The sequence below is a fragment of the Diabrotica virgifera genome, chromosome 1 (genome assembly GCF_917563875.1).
Source record: "Diabrotica virgifera virgifera chromosome 1, PGI_DIABVI_V3a".
NCBI classification, from domain to species: Eukaryota; Metazoa; Arthropoda; class Insecta; order Coleoptera; family Chrysomelidae; genus Diabrotica; species Diabrotica virgifera.
In genome coordinates, this window is record NC_065443.1 from 301,724,223 (window position 1) to 301,746,338 (window position 22,116).

The 22,116-nt window shown below is 35.0% G+C and overlaps 1 protein-coding gene across 5 annotated transcripts in view; it reads left to right on the forward strand.

The window, feature by feature from the left end:
* Window positions 1–17,239, forward strand: part of LOC114340791 (3-ketoacyl-CoA thiolase, mitochondrial) — a 51,138-nt gene extending 33,899 nt beyond the window's left edge. For 3 of the 5 annotated variants that reach the window (XM_028291564.2, XM_028291563.2, XM_028291562.2), the window contains exons 6-8: window positions 9,870–10,070; window positions 12,248–12,402; window positions 16,924–17,239. In XM_028291564.2, coding sequence (XP_028147365.1) covers window positions 9,870–10,070; window positions 12,248–12,402; window positions 16,924–17,005 — 438 coding nt within the window. In that variant the 3' untranslated portion in view covers window positions 17,006–17,239. The remainder of the gene's footprint in view (window positions 1–9,869; window positions 10,071–12,247; window positions 12,403–16,923) is intronic. The other 2 variants (XM_028291566.2, XM_028291565.2) reach the window with 1 other exon arrangement.
* Window positions 17,240–22,116: the final 4,877 nt, after the last annotated feature.

Here is a 22,116-nt window from a genome sequence, read left to right on the forward strand (position 1 = left end):
TGCAGGACCAGTGTGGAGTCCAGATCTTAACCGTGATAAAGTCTTACTTGAAAATGTTCAACGTAAAGCCACAAGACTGGCATTTAGCCGTGTAAGACCTAATTATGAAGACAGACTATCCTTGGCTCATCTAACAACATTTGAACATCGACGTCTTCGAGGTGACCTAATTATATCCTTCCGTATTTTAAAATATAATTTTGGAAACCTTAACACAATATTTACGCTAAATCTAGACGAACGATTAAGAGGTCATCGATATAAATTAAAGAGGGAACAGACGACAACAAGATCCAGAATGAACTTTTTACCAAACAGAATATTTAACATCTGGAATAACTTAGATGAAGACACCATATCGGCAACTAGTGTTAACATTTTTAAAAATAGACTTGATAATTCTTTATTTTCTTTGCAAGACTAAATAATTTTAGGACGGCATTATTTATTGTTTCAAAATTTTGTTTGAAATTGTAATCTTTAAAATTTTTATTAGTTTTATAACGATATTTTTCTTTGTTTTGAACATTATGGGAGCTTTACAGGATTGAATTGTTTTAGGGCGACATTGTTTTATTGTTTCAATATTTTTATTTGATGTTTGTTAATTTTTAACTTTATTCTTAATTTGTATTAGTTGTAAAATGATATTTCTCTTTGTTTTTGGGCATAATAGGAGCTCGCTCCTCTGCCCTTATTTGATTTATAATAATAATAATAATAATAATAATTAACAAAACAAACAACACTAATTGATGTGGCGATACCTAACAACAATAATCTCCGTAGTAAATTTACTGAAAAGATCGCCAAGTACAGAGATCTGGAAATTCAAATACGAAGGCAATGGAGAATGCAAAGTACCCAGACGATACCGATTATCATGTCTACTACTGGAGTCATTCCGAAGACCCTCCTCGAAAGCATAAAAAAGCTGGGTCTGAATGAACATCTTTATAAGACCATGCAGAAAGCTGTACTACTCGCGACGGCCAGAAGTGTACGAAAATTTTTGGGAGATACACCTGCATTCCAAGTCACCTAGGGCTCGATAACACGGAAAGAGTCCCACCAGAGCTCAATCCTTTTGATACCGTAGGTATCTGGGATGAGTCAATTTTCCCCTTAGAGGGAGTGTGAGCCGTATGGCTAAATCTGGGATAATAATAATAATAACCTGTGGGAGTTTTACGTCAGTTCTTCTATCAGGCGCGGCCCCCTGCGAATGGGGGATGCTTTCTGGGTATTCGTAGCGCCAATACCCAGAGAGTAGCAGGAATACTTGCCGTGGAACAAAAACTGACACCTGGCAGTAGGTATAAAATGCACACCCATGAGAATGGAGACTAATAGTTTATGTTTAGGGCCGCTGCCTGGGGATCGCCAGGGCACGTCTGGAGCCGACGCTGGACGTGACAGCATGCGGGACGTCGGTGGCAGGGTGTTGAGGAGGCGGGCCCCTGTCACACAAACAGCTACAGCCCAACAACAACAACAACAACCACAAGCGAGCCAAACAACAGCAAGAGCTCCACTCGCTGAAGGTGCTGCGCCGGAACATCAGCCGGCGCTCACTCAAGCGGGACGACCGAGGCAGCGCATGAAATGGACTGTGTCCATTAACGAAAGCATTTTGCGCCTCTATTATAAGGTGACAAACCTCGGTCAAGAAACGATCGGCTACAGACAACAGCTGTATGCCGAATTTTGCAGGGAGTACCCAGATATTCAAGTATCGGAGCAAAGAGTATCAGATCAATACCGGGTAATCGTAAGAAACAACCTTATCCCAGAGACTAGACGCAATACGATCAAAAGCGAAGTCGAACGGGAGATTAATAACCAAGAGCTAGTTTTAGATCAAGTCCCTAATGAAATCCTTGATGAGCAGATTCCTGAGATTCCCATACCAGAAACTCAACCTGACAATGCACAGCAGGAAAACAACGAGTTGCGCGATAGTCTAGAGAACGAAATGGCTCGTGCCGTACAAGAGTTTAATGGAACAAATCCACTTAGCAGACCACCGCTACCACGAATAAACTCTTGTAAGAAACTAGGTGCCCTGTTACAAATTGTGAATACTGAAGTCCTACCCAATTATGTCGTAGAAGCCCACACATTGGAATATCTGCATATGCTAATCTACTGTGCAGCTACAGCAATTTCCAATGTAATGGGCGTTAAGATCAGAACACGACGGGGTACTAATAACGGAAGGACTGGTAACAGAATTGCACCCTGGGAAAAAAGACTTCTCGGAAAAATTGAATTACTGCGTAGGGATATTGGTCAAGTCACAGAATATATAAGAGGTGTTACAAGTAGAAAAGTCATTAAAAGAGCTGAAGAAATAATGCGGAGCACTGCAAGACACTCGAGATATGATCCAGAAAATAACACAGCCCAACAGTGTCTGGATACATTAAAACAAAAACTCTCCGTCTATTCAGGACGATTAAGAAGGTATAAAGTTAGTAACAACCGAAAATGTGTTTTTGAGAACTCTGAGAAGGCGTTCTACCGAAAACTCAATTCCACCATAGAAAGTGTCGACAAGTCTTACCCAAGCCAAGAAGAAATTCATGAGTTTTGGGGAAATCAACTTTCCACACCAGCTGCTTTTAACAACAATGCTGGCTGGATAGAAGATACGACGCGCAACTGTCACCACTACGTCACTCCTAACTACGAACCATTCACGACTGAAGAAGTCTCAAATGTCATCAAAGAGCTTCATAACTGGAAATCTCCTGGACCAGACGGAGTTCAGAACTTCTGGCTTAAAAAGTTTTGGAGTATTCATGAGTGCTTATCAACATTAATTAATCATGTTATTTCTAATCCGCAGGAATTACCATCATTTCTAACTCAGGGAACTACTTATTTAATACCCAAGGATCAAAATAACACCCAAGATCCATCCAAGTACCGCCCAATTACTTGTCTTCCAACTTTGTATAAATTGGTCACATCCTGTGTAACCCGGCGTATCTACCAACACTGTGCTCTAAACAATATCATAGAGCCTCAACAGAAAGGATGCGCTAAGGGTTCCATGGGTTGCAAAGAACAGCTTATCATCGACTCAGTCATTTCTAACCAGGCATTCACTAAAAAAAGGAACCTTTTTACTGCATTTATTGACTATAAAAAGGCCTTTGATTCAGTACCGCATGAATGGCTAATAGATATATTGAAAATATACAAAGTAGATGATAACATAGTGACCTTTTTAAGGCATATAATGAGAGATTGGAAGACTAAAATTCACCTCCAAATACCTGGTGAAAACAATATCGAAACCGAAAATATCGCAATCAACCGGGGCCTATTTCAAGGAGACTCTTTGAGTCCATTGTGGTTCTGTTTAGCTTTGAACCCCCTTTCCCAGCTATTAAACTCCACTGACTCAGGTTTTAGCATTAAAAGCAATAATACTGTGGTAGCGAAGCTCAATCATCTGTTGTATATGGATGATTTGAAATTAATGGCTTCCACTCGAGAACACCTAGAAGAGATGCTAAAAACTGTAGAAACATTTTCTAATGATATTAGTATGCAGTTCGGTCTAGACAAGTGCCGTGTTTTGAATATAGTCAGAGGAAAGGTACAGCCCGGTGGATTCGATATGCAAAATGGCCAGAACATCGAGGCCATGGGCGACAACGATATGTACAAATATCTTGGAGTAAAGCAGGCGCGGAAAATTGACCATAAGCAAATGAAAACTGAGATAACTACTGAGTTTATAAGAAGGGTAAAACAGCTGCTTCGTTCACAGCTTAACAGTAAAAATTTGTTTAAGGCACTAAACACCTACGCTTGTTCCGCGCTTAGCTATTCATTTGGTATTGTTAAGTGGACAAAAACGGATATAGAAAATCTTCAGCGAAAAGTACGAACACACCTCACAAAGGCACAAAAACACCACCCTAAAAGTGCAGTAGAACGAACGACATTACCCCGGTATTTGGGAGGAAGAGGACTTATGGATATAGGTGAGCAATTAGATAAACAAATTGCTAATTTAAGAACTTATTTTCAGATGCAGGCTGAGACATCTACTCTACATCGCGCTATCTGCGCAGTAGATGACACAACACCGATCAAACTGAGGGAAGCAGAACTGCGCATAAACTACCTTACTAAGGACGAAAAAGTGCGCGCCTGGATGGGTAAACCTTTGCACGGGCGACATCCCAATGAGGTCAGCCAAGATTATGTCGACAAGATAGCGTCGAACTACTGGTTGACATCAGGAAAGATGTTCCCTGAAACGGAGGGTTCATTACTGGCCATTCAGGATCAGGTTATACCAACCAGAAACTACCTGAAATATATCATCAAAGACCCTCAGGTTCAAAACGACAGATGCCGATATGGATGTCAAGCCCAAGAAACCATCCAACATCTTACAGGGGGCTGCCAGGCATTTGCTGCAACTGAATACAAGGAACGGCATGACGCAATGGGAAAAATCCTTCATCAAGAGATAGCTATCAAGCTGGGACTTCTCCAAACGGACCATCTCCCGTATTATCAATACGTCCCTGAGAGTATGCTTGAGGATGGCAACTACAAGCTATACTGGGACCGCACTGTGCTCACAGATCAAACAGTGGCACATAATAGACCAGATCTCGTACTAGTTAATAAATTAACAAGACAAACAACACTAATGGATGTGGCGATACCTAACAACAATAATCTACGTAGTAAATTCACTGAAAAGATCGCCAAGTACAGAGATCTAGAAATTCAAATACGAAGGCAATGGAGAATGCAAAGTACCCAGACGATACCTATTGTTATATCTACTACTGGAGTCATTCCGAAGAACCTCCTCGAAAGCATAAAAAGGCTGGGTCTAAATGAACATCTTTACAAGACCATGCAGAAAGCTGTACTACTCGCAACGGCCAGATGTGTACGAAAATTTTTGGGAGATACACCTGCATACCAAGTCACCTAGGGCTCGAAAACACGGAAAGAGTCCCACCAGAGCTCAATCCTTTTGATACCGTAGGTATCTGGGATGAGTCAATTTTCCCCTTAGAGGGAGTGTGAGCCGTATGGCTAAATCTGGATAATAATAATAATAATAATAATGTTTTCCTTGAACATGTCTCTTAGTTTGCCATAGGCTGCCCAATCTAAAGCTATTCTTCTAGATAATTCGCATGTTTGGTTGTTTCTACCTATTTGTATTTCGTGCCCCAGATAGATGTATTTGTCAACTGTTTCGATATACCTGTTTTCTAGTTGCAATGGTCCGCTAGGTACTAAATTGGTCATTTTAGTTTTCCCAAAGTTTATTTCCAACCTTACTTTTTGGAAAATTCGTAGTTCTTGCAGCATTTCGTGGGCTTCCTTTAAGTCGTCGGTTATTAGAACTATGTTATCTGCAAATCGTAGGTGGTTCAGTCTTTCGTCATCGAAATTCAAACCTCTGTTTTCCCATTCTAACATCTGGAATGCTGCATTACGGCATTCAATAGTTTTGGTGACATGTTGTCCCCTTGTCTAACTCTCCTTTTCAGTTTTATTTTTTGAGTTTGGGTGTTGGGATTTATTGCTGTTGGTATATCGGTAGTCGATTCTATAATTTATCAAAGCTCTTAAGATGGCTACCATCTCGATAATGTCAAAAGGCTTTTAGTCAACAAATACTATAGTTGATTTTTTAACCAAGAGGAGTAAACTAAAAAGACAGATTCACACCCAAGAAAGTTACTAGAAAAGTCACCAAATTCATCTTCTTTTTTTGTTGATCATATCAGCTTTCGATGATAATCTATACATATTATATTATACTAACACATCGCCAAAGAGTTCTAAAAACAACTGTTTTTATATAAAAGTAGATTAAAAATCTAAAAATTAAAGGAATAATGCAGAAAACACAAAAAATCGCCGATATACTTAATTAACCTATAAAATGACAGAAGTGCCAAAATTTCATAAATGTCAATAGTGTCAAAATTTTATAATTTATTGGAGTAAACTTGCCTGCGGTTAGACCAATTAGAAGCAAGCATTACGGCGCGGTAAATTTGAATCACTTGTCTTGGTTAAAAAACAAACAATAGAACCTGCGGCCGGTTGTACTGTATAGTTTTTTCGATTAGGGCCAAAAAAATGTATTAGTTATTGGCATATCGTTTGAAGTGCAAAATTGTAACAATATCTTTTCTTTGTTATTTCTGATCATTTCTCCAAATGGTCGTATTATGTCTTATACATAATAAACGTATTCAATAGTCAATATTGTTTCCACCCATTTTGAAAAAATGTGAAATTCTTGAATTATCAATGCCTGCCTGTCCCATAAATTTTGTAAACACAACAACTCCATCATTAGACCAGATAGAATGACAAATGAGGTATCAAATGCAAGCTTATAATCCAAGGATGGTATTAAAGATGAGAAATTTGACCTAGGACTTCCCGTTTTACAGTTGCAACCAGAGGTACTGTTTTAAAGACGCCGAAATAGTGCCACCGATATATTATTCAACGCTCCTTAGCAAGACGAGCACAAATATATACGGTATCCGCCAAAATAAATAGTACCGAAATTAAGAGGGCTGTGAAATTACGCACGCAAGTTACATTTATCATATTTGGTATACTTGTCATTAGTTGTCAACTTGACATTACGTGTAGGTTAAAATCTTTGTCGTTATGATTCTTTCTACCGAAGAAAAATTTTTTTAGTAGAACATTGTTTCCGCTCATACGGAGTTGGACGGAATAATGACTCATGTTTAAATGCTCCATAAATTTGCTCTGTGAACATTTTGGTAACAGAATAATTTCCCGTCGCACAGATTTCGAGTATCCACCTCATTCACTGAATTTAACATCACCTGATGCCTACATTTGGAGTAGATAGATAGATAGATAAATTTATTGATCTTTTTGTATCATTTACATGACATAAGACAAGTCACAAACATGGTATACTTATAGTACAATAAGTAGGTTATTAAAAAATACTACACTAAAGTAAACTAAAGTTATCTTATCAAAAACATTAATGGTAACAAACATTTAGTAGAGAACAAGATTACGAGACTGATAAAATATTGTTAAAAGTATAAAAATATCGGAATCAGTTGCTAGCTATTGTTCCAGCCAATGAATTCGTCTAGAGAATAAAAACAATGTTCAGTTAAAAACAACTTTAACCTGGTTTTGAACTTGTTAAAATGCAATATTTCTTTTATTGAATTTGGTAGCAAATTAAAAAATTGTCCTCCGGCATACATTGGAGACTTTTTTAGTTGAAATCGGTTGAATTTGTTTAAATGGATATCACTTTTATTTCTTGTGTGGTAATTGTGGACATCACTATTTATTTGAAACTTATTCTTATTAAGAAAAGTGTAGGTTAATAGTTTGAAAAGATAGATGCATGTGGAGGTCATAATATTATTCTTTTTAAATGTATCTCTACAAGATTCGTTGTAATCTAAGTTAAAAATTAGGCGAATGAATCGCTTTTGAAGGACGAATATTCTCCCAATTTCCGTAGCTCTGCCCCACAAAATTATATTGCAGCTGATGGCGGAGTATACAAATGCATAGTACAAGTTAAGTAGGTAAGATTGATAAAAAATTGATTTCAAACTATTGAAAGCAAAGTAGAGTTTATTTAGTTTTTTACAAAGAGTCAATTTGATGATTAAAATTTAATTTGGAATCTAATTCCATTCCAAGGAATTTAGTGTGTTCGACAGTCTCAAATTTGCAATTATTTAATGTTAAGGTTATATTGTCACCTTCCTTAAGTGGAGATGTGAATTGGATAAAAATGGTCTTATTTTCATTGATGAGAAGGTGATTTATTTGACACCAATGAATGAATTCATTCATGGTTATTTGTATTTTCTTATGCAACTTGTCTAAACTATCAGCTACAATTACAATTGTTGTTTCGTCTGCATATATAAAAACACGTCCATTTGTTATACTTAAAGGTAGGTCATTTATGTAGAGGAGATATAAAAGTGGTCCTAATACTCCACCTTGCGGAGTTCCAATAGGAGTACTAAACTCATCAGACAACTCATCATCAACCTGCACTTTGAGTGTTCTGCCAGACATATATGAGTTAATCCAAGATTGAATTGGACCTCGAATACCCATTGCTTCAAGTTTTATTGATAAGTAGTTATGGTTAATCGTGTCAAATGCACGGGTTAGGTCGAAAAATATGCCCACTAAGTAGTTGTTCTGATCAATATTTTCATGGACATATTGTACAAGCTCAATTGAAGCAGTTTCGATTGAATAGTTCTGGCGAAAACCATGTTGGGATTGAGTAATTATTTTATTGTGGTCTAAGTATTCAATTAACTGTTTGTATACCACCAATTCAATAATTTTAGAGAAACAGCAAGTATACATATCATTCTGTAATGGTGAATTCTAGTATGATGAAGAATTTCATATTTCGCTCTGATAATCCGGCAGAAACTGTTGGATAACCATGGCAAAGAATAGTAACTTTTGCAGCAGAACCACTTTTCTTAAATATGTTTAAATGATCTTCAAAAACTTTATGAAGCTTGTTTGAAACGCAATGGTGCACATTTTAAACATATTTATTATAAAAATTAATTCATAAATATATTTTTTTATATTCGGTGCTGTTTATTTTGGCGGATACTGTACTTCCAGTTTCATGCCTATCTGTCCATCCGTCTCTTTGTTCACGAATATAACTCCTCCGTTATTAAAACAGATAGAATGACAAATGAGGTGTCGAATGAGAGCTTATAACCCAAAGATAATATTAGAGGTGAAACATTTGACCTCGGACTTCCGGTTTAGAGTTGCAATCGGAACTACTGCTTTAAAGTCGACGAAATAGTACTAGCGATATATTACTGGACGAGTCTTAGCAAGCCAAAAGCAAATATATACTTCCAATTTCATCCCTGTCTGTCCGCGAATACACTCCTATGTTATTAGAACTAATAGAATGACAAATGAGGCGTCCTGTAAGGGTTTATAACTCATGGTTGTTATTAAAGGGAGAAATTTAACGTCGGACTTCCGGTTGCAGAGTTGCAACTGGAAGTCATGTTTTAAAGTCGAAGGAATAGTATAAGCGATATATTACTCGACGCGCCTTAACAAGACGAGAATAAATATATACTTCCGGTTTTTATATTACTTCCAGTTAAAAAGGTGTAATCGGAAGTGCCACATTATAGTCGCCAAATAATGTGGCATTATAATGTGCCATGTGCCACATAAATAGTACATGTGATATATCTTCTTCTCCTTCAAGTGCCATCTCCGCGACGGAGGTCGGCAATCATAATAGCTATTCGGACTTTGCAGACGGCTGCTGTGAAAAGTTAGTTTGATGTACATCCGTACCATTCTCTCAGGTTGCGCAGCCACGATATTATGCGTCTCCCTATGCTTTTTTTCCTTGAATCTTTCCCTGCATAATGAGTTGGAACAAGTTGTATCTCTCTCCACGTGTAATATGTCCGAGATATTCCAATTTTCTGGTTTTGATTGTATTTAAGACTTCCATTTCTTTATTCATCTGTTTCAGAACCTCTTTGTTTGTGACGTGTTCTGTCCATGTGATATATCAACGATCGCGTATTGAAAAAACGAGCTCGAATATTTAGTTCCGATTTTGATGTCATTTCCGGTTAAAAAGTTATGACCGGAAGTTTGGTAAAAATGACTCAAAATTAGTGAAATCGTATACCAATCGATACAAAGTTACACGAAGAGTTCAAATATCGACTTCAAATTCTACTTCCGGTCACGTTGGATGAAAACCTAGGAGTTACGAAGTCCAATTGCTTATTGATAAATTTATTTTACGTTTTTAGGGTATCAGTGATGGTGCAGGCGCTGTTGTCGTAGCAAGTGAAGCTGCCTCATCCAAACATAACCTCAAACCACTAGCCAGGATCGTTGCTCACTCAGTGGTCGGTGTAGATCCTTCCATCATGGGATTCGGACCAGCTCCAGCAATCAGAAACATTCTCAAGGCCACCGGAAAAACTTTGGACGACATTGATTTGATAGAAGTAAGGAAAGCCATTGATAGAAGTAAGATGCAGGGATGTTGACTGTGAAGTGTATATTTGTTTTATCGACTACAAAAAGGCGTTTGATAGAGTAAAACATGATAAACTCATAAACATCTTGAAAGAAGCGGGAGTAGATGATAGAGACTTGAGAATCATATATAATTTGTATTACAACCAAACTGCCAATATTAAAGTGGAAGACCAATTAACAGAGGCAGTCTCCATAGATAGAGGAGTGAGGCAAGGATGCATCCTGTCCCCGGTGCTGTTTAATATATACTCTGAATGTATCTTCGAGCAAGCGCTGGGAGAACTACAGGAAGGCGTATTAGTCAACGGAGTGCGTCTGAACAACATTAGATATGCCGACGACGCTGTAGTTTTTGCAGACAGTCTAGATGGTTTGCAAAGAATAATGTCGCGCATATCAGATATAAGTAGAGAATACGGACTTGATCTCAATACGAAAAAAACAAAGTATATGGTAGTCAGTAAGCGCGAAATATTAAATACACAGCTTTTGGTTAACCAACAACTAATTGACAGGGTCGACAGCTACGCATACCTTGGTACCAACATAAACAGCCAGTGGGACCACTCAAGTGAAATAAAACAACGCATAGGAAAAGCGAGATCAGCGTTCATAATGATGAAGTCTCTTTTCAGAAGCCACGATTTACCTCTTGCTACCAAAATCTCTATCATCAGATGCTATGTATTTTCTACGTTATTATACGGAGTAGAGGCCTGGACACTTTCCGAGGCTTCTTTGAGAAAACTCGAGGCATTTGAGATGTGGTGTTACAGGCGCATTTTGAGAATTTCGTGGGTGGATCGTGTGACTAATATTGAGGTTCTACGTAGAATAGGCAAGGAATGCGAGATTATTAACATAATCAAAGAGCGCAAACTAGAATATCTTGGCCATGTTATGAGGAATGAACAGAGATATGGCTTGTTGCAACTCATTCTTCAAGGCAAGGTATTTGGAAAGAGAGGACCAGGGAGAAGAAGAATATCTTGGCTTCAAAACCTGAGAAAGTGGTTTAATACATCGACAACCGGACTATTCAGAATAGCAGCAAGCAAAGTTAGGATAGCCATGCTGGTCGCCAACATCCGGAACGGATAGGCACCTTAAGAAGAAGAAGAAGGAAAGCCTTAGATTACAGGACTAGATTAGATTAGACAGCCGTAGATTAAAGGACTAACATTGCATGGCGGCCTACCCGAAATTTTATTATTCTTTAGAGGGATCTAATACTGGTGTAAATTTAAAATCGCGACTTAATTCCGTCGTTGCCTTAGCCACCATCTTAATTCGAATCGAGTGCGCTAAACTTGCCAAATTGTGCACACTCGAGATAATTCAAGCGGCGTTGTACTTTATTTTACTATAATTTTTCACACTCGAATGTAATCGAGAATTGAAAATAATGTGAAACAAAAAAAAATCGTTTTATTGATATTTATCATTTACATGGGATTGTAAGCTATAACACTTACTTATTCAAGTATAAAATATAATCTTTTTCTACTTAAGTATCACTTACGACTTATCTTTTCCTTGTTTACTCCTGCGCAGTAAACAAACTACGCTCCAACAAAAAAATTATCGTACATCGCATCGTCCTTGCAAATATTTCAACAAAAATTATGATCTCCCAGTGACAGTTTCGTGACGATTATTTCAGTGATCGGATAAATACAAGTAATAGTTGGGCTGACCTGCGCGCTAGGATCACCTTTTACATTAAAAATAAATTGATTTTTTTGCCGGTCTTTTTCAAAAAAATTATGCATTGGGTTAAAGGACCATTGTAAAGAGCCGTTTTTGCTCAATATCTTCACTTTCAACTTTTCGTCAAAAATCGCAAGGGCTCAAATTGATGCAAATACGTTATATTGTAAAGAAATGTTAAAAAAGAAATTGTACGGAATCGCATTTGCAACAGTTTCAGTTCCTACCGTTTTTGTCGAAAAGTTGAATATGGCAGAGATATTGAGCAACAACGGTTTACGTTTAAAATCAAGATGGCGGCAGTGCAACGGCGAAATTCAGATTAGAAAAAAAATTCGGGTAGCTCGCCATGTAAGGTCAAATGCTATCCCGACTGGACTAACTGTTTTGTTAGTTAGAAACCAGCCAGATATCTTATTAGCATTTTTTTTAGATCAATGAAGCTTTTGGTGCCCAAACTTTGGCTTGTGCCAAAGATTTAAAACTGGATATGAATAAATTGAACGTTAATGGTGGGGCTATTGCCCTAGGTCATCCTTTGGCTGCTTCTGGATCTAGAATAATCGGGCATTTAGTATACGAATTAAAGTAAGTATCGCATTTTATTATACTTAAGATATGTTACTATCAATAATAGTAGGTACATTCTTTCACGGTTTTTGCTGTAAATTTTAAAGAACCGCTTGGATTGGCATGAAATTTGGCGTACGTATAGCTAACATGTCAAAGAAAAAAAGTGCAAGTCCCGAAATGGATAAACTGACTAATTTTAAGCAACTTTTGTTCTATATAGTTTTTCGCCAAATCAATACCTTTTGAGTTATTTGCAAGTGAATATGTTCATTTTTGAACAAAATAACCACGTTTTTAGACGGTTTTCGCAAATAACTCAAAACGTAAGCATTTTGTCGAAAAAAATATTCTTAGCAAAACAATAGCCTATAAAAAACTGAAAAAAAAACGGTGTATATATTAGGTCTCTATACCTAGCAAAAGCAGAGTTATAGCTAATGAAAAATAGGTTCATATGCGAAAAATTCCAAATAAAATAATTCAATGTGAAATATCTAAATAATGAAGCATTCTTGGGGAAAAAACATTTAAACTTTTTTAAAGTGTTTAAAAAAGCTTTATTTCTTTTTTTATAAAAAAATTCAAGCATCAAATGTAAGCAAGCTACGCTCAAAATAAAGTTGGTCCCTTTTGTTTTGGTAAAAAAAAATCGGGAAGATCACCCCCAATTAGCAACTTAAATAAAATTAATCGTTACCACTTCACAAGTTACTTTACTTATGTTGTGTTTATATGATCTGTACGTTTCATCGATTCAAAGTGCTTTTTTTTGAAAAAAAATTGGTTTTAAAGTAAAATTTTTAAAAATTTTAATTTTGAAAAAGTGCTTTTTTTTTCAAAATAACTTAAAAATAATTGTTAGAGATATCAAAAATCTTAAACAATAAAAAAAGTCGGCTTTACTTTTCTGAATATTTTGTATTCTTTTTTTTTCTGTAAGACAAAAATTGGTTAAGATTCGGTGTTTCTAAATTTGCATACACTCGTGATAAGTGAGTCGTTCAAGCCCTTTTAACTACAGCTCTTTCAAAAATAAGCACTTTGAACCGATGAAACTTACAGATCATATGATCAATGCATACGCGAGTAAAAAACTTGTGAAGTGGTAACAATTAAGTTCATTCGAAGTGCTAATTAGGGGGTGATTTTCCCGATTTCTTACCAAAAAAAGGGACCAACTTTATTTTGAGCGTAACTTGTTTACTTTTGATGCTAAAAAATTTTTTTAAAAAACAAAAATAAGCATTTTTTTAAAACGCTTTAAAAAAGTTAAAATGAGTTTTCCCCAAATAAGTACTTCGTCTTTGGGTTATGGCACGTTAAATATTTGATTTGGAATTTGACGAATATGAACCTATTTTTCATTAGCTACAACTCTGCTTCACTGCTAATATATACACCATGTTTTTCACTTTTTTACGTGCTATATTTTTGATAAGAATTTTTTTTCGACCAAATACTTTTTGAGTTATTTGCGAAAAACCGTATGAAAACGTGGTTATTTTGTACAAAAATTAACATAACGAAAAGTATTAACTTGTTGAAAAAACTTTATAGAACAAAAGTTGCTTAGAATTAGTCCTTTTATCTATTTACGGACTTATTTCGAACATATATTTTTCACCCTCAAAAGGGGATGAAACTCACCCCTAGGGCAAAAGTACACATTGGCGCAATATCATTTTTTTTTTCTTTAACTTGTTAGCTATGTGTATGTCAAATTTCATGTCAATCCAATCGGTTCTTTAAAATTTAGAGGTTTTGCAATATTTTACCTTTAAAGAACGTACTATAATAATCATCATCACACAGCCAAATTTGTCCACTGTCGGAAATAGGCCTCCTCAAGATGTCTACACTCTTCTCTGTCCTGCGCAGCTGCAATCCAGTTTGTCGCTGTTCTTTTAATGTCATACGTCCATCTGGTAGGTGGTCTTCTGGCCGCCACTCTAAAATTTTCTTTGTCCATCTGTTGTCTCTTTGTCTTGCGACGTATCCTGACCATTTCCATTTCAACTTCGTAATGCGTTTTATGATGTCTTCCACTACACTTCTTCGCCGTATCTCATAATTCCGTATTCTGTCTCTCAAAGTTAGGCCAAGCATGGATCTTTCCATTTTTCGTTGTGCTACTTGTAGTTTTCTTATTGATGCCTTAGTCAATGTCAGTATTTCAGCTCCATGAATGAACACCGGAAGTACGCACTGGTTAAATGCTTTTCTTTTTAGCTTTATTGGGACGTTTTCCTTGAACACGTCTCTTAGTTTGCCATACGCTGCCCATCCTAAAGCTATTCTTCTAAATCCACAAGGAAAAAGTTTTCCTGTAGTTGGCTGTATACCATGTAATACAAAAAACAATAAAATCCTTTATAAAACGTATATATTTAAAATCCCTAAAAAGGGCTACATCACAGAACTAGTTTTCGATTGGTTGACCAATCATCATCAGTGCTTACCTAAAATGAATATAACCTAGTAAAATAATGCAGAGATTTTGAAATTTTGACTACGATTAAGAAAAGTTGTAGGTTATACTCACGTGAAATTTACATGGTAACCACCAAGATATAGTAATACAAAAATATGTGGGTAAAAACCCTTTACAAGTAATCCGTCAAGGAAACATCGGTTAAAAATGTGAACTTAAGTATGGATTATGGATGTTTAAAATATTCCATTACTACGCTCCAGGTAACATCTGAGCTATGGTTTGACTAGTTCAAATGATGACAGTATGGCAGCAAGTGACAATGAAATGGATGGGGAGTCCTGAACGATGACATGACAGAAGTGACAGTTCCACAGGAAGTTGAAAAATTAGCCTGTCATATTTAAAGACTACGGTGTACAGCTAGGTAAAATAAGAAATGATGTAACAACACTCACTTCATTGTGAAAATAATCATTTAAATTTGTTTATATTTGGTTTTAAATGATTATTATCACAATGGAGTGAGTGTTATTACATCATTTCTTATTTTAACTAGCTCTACACCATAGTCTTTAAATATGACAGGCTAATTTTTCAACTTCCTGTGGAACTGTCACTTCTTGTAAGTCATCGCCAACCTTCGCTAAAAAGACAGCACCCAAAGAAGATATAGTTTGCGTAATTTTATATACCGTAAAATGGGATTCAACTTTCAACTTTCAACTGAAAAAAATGTCACTAACACATATTGCAAACATAAAACTTATGCATTGTTATTTGGGTCTTACCTTCCTCTTTTGATATTTAGATGTTAATAACTTAAAAAGTCAATACTTTAATCACAAAAAACCACTAATCACCCCACCAAGTGGGGTGAATGGGAACACCTGTATTAAAAATTATTGTGTTCCTATTCGTACATTTGTAGGGTCAATAGAAACAGGTAAAAAGTGTCTAAGGTGTAAAGTAACATACACAAATAAATATAAAGTTTGTTTTATTGGAAAAATATATTGTTGAAATGAAAAATATTTTTTAAACTCTAATTTGGCATTTTTCCCTGTATTAACCAGTTTCTTTAATAGTCTAGGAAACTTGTCTTTAGCTATTTTGGATTCATTCCTGCCTGGTCCTGTTTTTCATTCCTCAACTATTTTGCGCCACATAATCTTCATTGATCTTGTTGCGTCTTGACATACATTTAAGCTTTTTGGCCAGCAGTTCTGATGTTTGCAGAAAACCGTATAAATATTTATTTCAAATTTACGGAATATACATTTGGTCCTTCGAGCCGGATGCTGATAATTAGTGCCCATAATAATTGGAAAAATTGTGTTCATTACTACCACGCGTGGTTGAGAACCCTGGTAGAATTTTTTTTTGGATTGGAGACGATAGTTAACCGATAGAAACATATTTTGCAAGGCATGGTTGTTTCTATTCTCTATCTGGATCAATATAATATGTATAATTTGTTGCTAGATGAGATATTGTTTCATTTGGACTTACTCTATGGAGATATTAGATAAAAAAGTAATTTATAATATGTGGGGTGAATGGCAACACGGTTAATATTATGTTCCTATCCACCCCACATATCTCAAATTCATGACGTGAACAGTAATATTTGTTGTTAACAAAAAAAGTTAACAGATAAATCAAAATATCTACATGTTATATTGTTGTAAAGGTTAGAATAAACAAAAAAACAATACTCTTCAATCTATTTTGACAGACATTTTGTACTTACTGAGAAAGTTTTTTAGGATGAGAAATATCCTCAAAATTAACGACTTTGTTTGCACGCCGAGAACGTAGGAACTAGTGACGCCAACAACACAAACCTAAATTTCCTAAAGCCATATCTCGTTAGCCAACTTGAAAAAATTAAATAGCCCAACGAAAGTAATATATATGTTTAGGAAGATTATTGTAATTATTGTTTAGTGAAGTTTTGTTCCTATTCACCCCACTGTTCCTATGCACCACATTTTACGGTATTTTTTTAATTATTCTACTCTAGTATATTTCACTGTATGCATCGCATATCATTATTTATTTTCTTTAAACTTTTTACAAACGTTATTTTCTTTCTCTTGTAGAAGAAGAAATGCAAAATATGGTATTGGTTCCGCCTGTATTGGAGGAGGTCAAGGAATTGCAGTCATGATTGAAAATTTGTAGAAGGAGCAAAAGGCATTTCCAGAATAAAATAGGGGTTAAGGGTTTTCACCAATATTAAGACTGGACATTAATTGTTTATAGAGATATTTATGTATACAGTATTGTTATTTTTTTGAATAAGATTGAGAAATAATTTTGAATGATATATTTTTAATAAGGTACATTTTGCTGCATATTTATATACTGTAGACTCATCTGATATTTTATCTTCTCTAATAAAATACGCATTTTTAACTTTTAGTTTTATTTCTATTTTTGCAAAGTATAAACACATATACAAATGTAACTTTTTCATAAACAATATTAATAAACTAAATACATGGGAAGAGTACATTAAAGATCTATTTAGTGATAAATAACAAGATAACATACCAACAGAATTACTTAAAATACTTGGAAATAAGGGGAAAAATCACTTCTTAGCCTTTTAAATAAAGTACATATACTAAACCGGGAAAATACCAACAGATTGGCTTAACTCTCTATTTGTCATGCTCCCAAAAAAGTAAATGCTTAAAGGTGCTCCGACTGTAAGAGAATACATTTTTTGAGTCACGGATTAAAAATCTTTCTGCGGATAATTCACTCCAGAATTCATGCTAGCCCTTAAGTGGTCGGTGAAATAAAGTTACGTAAATTGTCTAGTGGGCTCTCCGCGGATTTTACACTAAACTATAAAAAAATGGATATTGCAACTTTTGATCAAACATTTTATACTACACATACATACATATATTTAGACTACAAAACATAATATATACTGTTGTGGAATTGTTTTTTAAGGAAATTCAAAAAAATTAAATTTATATCAACGACCATAAATCATAGTTTTTCATCACCCTGTATATGACCAAGATTGTATAGAATTTAATTTTGCTATTAAACAATAATTATTCGACGAAATGGACGGTACATTAACAAACAAGTGGGTGATTAGAAAGTGGACAGAGCGTTGACGGGACAATAACGTTTTTAAGATCCTTCCGGGAAGGTATTTTAATGTGGTAAACAAAGTGTATTAGTTCTTAGTTGTAAAAGTAGAAAGTAGTAAAGAACTAATTATGATATTCTTTGAAATTTGACAAATTGGAAAAGTTGTTGGAAGAATATTTGGTTTCTTAATAAATAAATGGTTTGAGAGAGGTTGTTGTTTATTGGATGGAAAATATCAGGAGAAGGGATAATATATGTGAGAGTATGGATTTGAAAGAAAAATAAAGACACTGTGTAATTGACATCGGAAGAGAGCAGTCCAATTTTTTATAAAGTGTAGAATCAGTGTAGAGTGGTGTGATCGGCCTTTGCGAGCAGAATCAAGTTGAAACCAAATCGTCGACCGGTTGAAGAGTTAATTTTCCTGGTCCGAGGGAGATTCCTTTGTTTTGACTAGAACGAGTATCTGATTATTATCCGTTTGTGCACAAGATATTCGAGCAAGTCCTGTGTGTTTTTCTTGGAAGCAGTTTGGACGAGAGGGACTTTTTCGCAACATCCAGAGAGTACGTGTTGGGAGAATCAAGGACGGCGTAATCCAGAAAACGAGGGAGTGAAGAATAAAAGGTTAGTCAAATCATTTGTCGGAATTGAGAAAATTTATTTATATCAAAACCATATTTGTTTATTTGTTTATTGAACAATTTTTTTAACGTAATTAGTCATTTCAAGAAAAGTAAAATTCATTCAATTTAGTATGAGTAAATAAGAAATTAATCAAATAAATATTTTGTCAAAACAAGAAGATATCAGAGTTAAAGTTTAATTTATTAAGTTAGAGATTGTTGCAACAAAGTTAAATTTTAGTATTTTTTGAATCTTGAATATGTACACGGCTTATTTGATAAAAACAATAGATTACATTTATATGATTTTGAGTGTTTTCAATTTCCCTGTTTCTACCCTGGAAGAAGTAAGCAACCAGAAATACTAGAAGCCACAGATCACAAGTATTGTATCAAATACAAGATTAGCCCTGAGAATAAAATTGATTGGAAAATTTAATTGGAATTTAGTTGTGTTTTTACATAGGCAAGAAATAAAATAAAATAATTAAATTAAGAATTTGCTAATTAATCTAAATAAATAGAAAAAGTAGAGCATAACAATAGGGCTTTTCATCGACTGTCATTTGTTTCGAGCTTCTGTCATGTGTCACATAATATTGATATATCTACGCCATACGTCTTTGGTTTGTATCATTGGTATATACCAATAACGTATGACGTAGATATATTAATATTATGTGACACATGACAGAAGCTCGAAACAAATGACTGTGAATGAAAAGCCCTATACATAACTACATATAGTAAGTATATATTTGTTTAGAAACATTTGGAGCAAACTATATTTCTGTGAATGATTTCACTGACATATGTGATTTCGGCATTTTTCACACACTTGCTTAGTTTTTTGTCAGCTTGTTTTGCACAAAGGTGGCATCTTAATTTTCTGACCGGTTCAGATTCAACAGAGGGTGAAGGAAATGGAGTACCACCGAGTTTTATTATTATATCTGTTAATTCATGACTAAGTGGTCGGTGGATACAATACTTACATTAACGGTACAGTGGTTTCGTTACTGTTTCTCTAAATTAGAGTTTATGTGTTGCATATCAAGTGCATAACACGTGTTGCATATCAAATAATAGAAATATTATTAATAGAAGACTATATAAAGTCACAATGCCATCTCTTAATTAGTAGCAAAATTCTTAAGAGCTAGGATCGAAGGAGAAATTTATACTTATTAGGAGAAATAATTCTTGAACCAGAGAGGCACCGTGTACATGTGCCTTGAGACTTTGAGATAACATTCGATAAATTTAACCATGAAAAATGTGGGTGTACCAAAGGCTACTTCGCATAAGCTGGGTTGACACAGTGATAAGTAAAGAGGGTTAAAGAAATAACTCGAAGTAATGAAAATAGTAAAAATAAGAAAATTTGAATATTTTGCAAGTATCATTCGACACCCAGAACGATATGAATCCCTCCATTTTATTATTCCATCATGGCTTCCTAACCCGTGTAAGTGGTTTAATCAGTCTTCGTGGACCCCCTTAAGAACTGCATTGAATAAAATTATGAAAGCCAATATTATACTCAACGTTCACTTATCATGATGCGTAGAGAAGGATATAAATAAATAAGATTATTATATTACCGCGTGCCCCTCAGCAAACTATATGGTCAATCCTACAGCAAACCAAGATTAAACATGGTCTTATCAAAGCAGTCCAAAGTCTGTTTAATGGAACGACTGCAAAAATTAAAACTGGATCAAGGATGTCTGAGGGATTTAGGGTCACGAAAGGATTGAAGCAGGGTTGATGTATTTTTGAGATGCTTTGAGGTTCCCTTTTTAAGATTTATCTAGAACGAGCACTCCAGCCGTGGAAAAGAAAATATGTAGGTTTTCCTTGAAGACAATCGTAATAAAAGTCTGTTTGATGTTTAACAGTTTTAATTAATAAAATAGATGACTAAATTATTGTTACTATTAAATTAACGAAATGTAAAAGTGCTTGTGTAATTTGCGACCAAAATCTTACGTGTTCTTATTTTTACAAAAGGGAAATGTATTTATAGAATAATTTGCGTCTAATCAATATAATACCCGTCTAAGTATTATCCCTAAGAACAGGTATCGACTGCCCGCTCTAACCAAAACAGTCTCCTGTCTTCCCCTCTTCATGCTTAAAATCCGAAACTATTAAAATTCTACTGCAATAAATTTCGATCCCTATTAGTAATAAAATTTGGTTTAATCTAAAGTTAAAAGTAGTCCGCTACCGTCGCCGTAATCCCCAATTCGATCTGCACATCTGGGCCAACATCCATATGTGTGAGATCCTTATCCCGTTCTCGTACCAATAATTAAGAAAAATGATATACAGGGGAATTTAAAATATAAGGTAAACTATTTACAATCCTACAGCAATGGCATGGGAATCCCTCTCAATGACGAGACAACACTATACACATTATGTTTCGTTGATGACTAAATTCTGATTGCTCAGGATCATGACGACTTGAGTTACGTGACGCGGAAGCTAATAGAATAATAAAAAAAATGGGGTCTCAAAGTCGAAGAAAACTGAAGCCATGTGTATTGGAGCGACAAAGCAGTATATTACATTAGATATTGGATGATGGGGTAGAAATTAAGCACTGTGATGAAAACAAGTACCTGGGCATGAAGATAACTCAAGATGGAACACTCGATGCCATTAAAATATCGACATCTTGGCCAAAAGTAAACTTACGAACATTTTAATAAGCTAAAATTGTTCCTTTTGAGTTCTTCACCATTATTGTTAATTAGAGTATAAATTTTAACTATTTATAATGGGAAATAAGCCACAATATTATTAAAAAATAATTTTTATTAACGTTTCGACGCCCAAATCGGGTGCCGTTGTCAAAATACAAAATACTACTAACATAAACAAAAATGTTGTTGCTTAGTAAAAAATTCTTCTAATAATTTCATTTATATCGGCAATTCAGATACATATGATACATTTTAAAATAAAAGACTTTAAAATGATATTGCCAATATTTATGAGTTGCGTTCCTGGGACGACTTTACTGAAAGATAGTTCATTCGATTACATGAAATCAACCCCAACTCAAGAATATCCGTCACAAAAAGATTATAGCATGTGATCTGTCTTTAAAAAGACAACCACATGCAACGGTGACATTAAAATTCTCGCGTTAGAGATCTCGTAGTAAATCACGAGGGAAAACCAGGAAAAACCTCGTGATACTATCCCGACATCGTAAGTATTTGGTCTTACATTTAATTTACTCTCAAAATTAATACCAAATTCTGACTTTACTATAATTTTGTTTAAATTATAAATAATATCAATAATACATGGATATATAAGTAATACTAAAATATAAAATATGTACTAACTCGACTATTGACTTACTAATTGTGATATTTTCTTTCTATTGACTTCCTCTTTCAGTATGGGTATCCACATCCTACTGCATTCCACCGAGGAATTTGCGACACAATTGGTTTCGTTTAGCATAATTAGAGCCGCTTCTTTGATTGTTCTCTTTTTACTATCTGTTTCTTTCAGGACTATACTTGAATC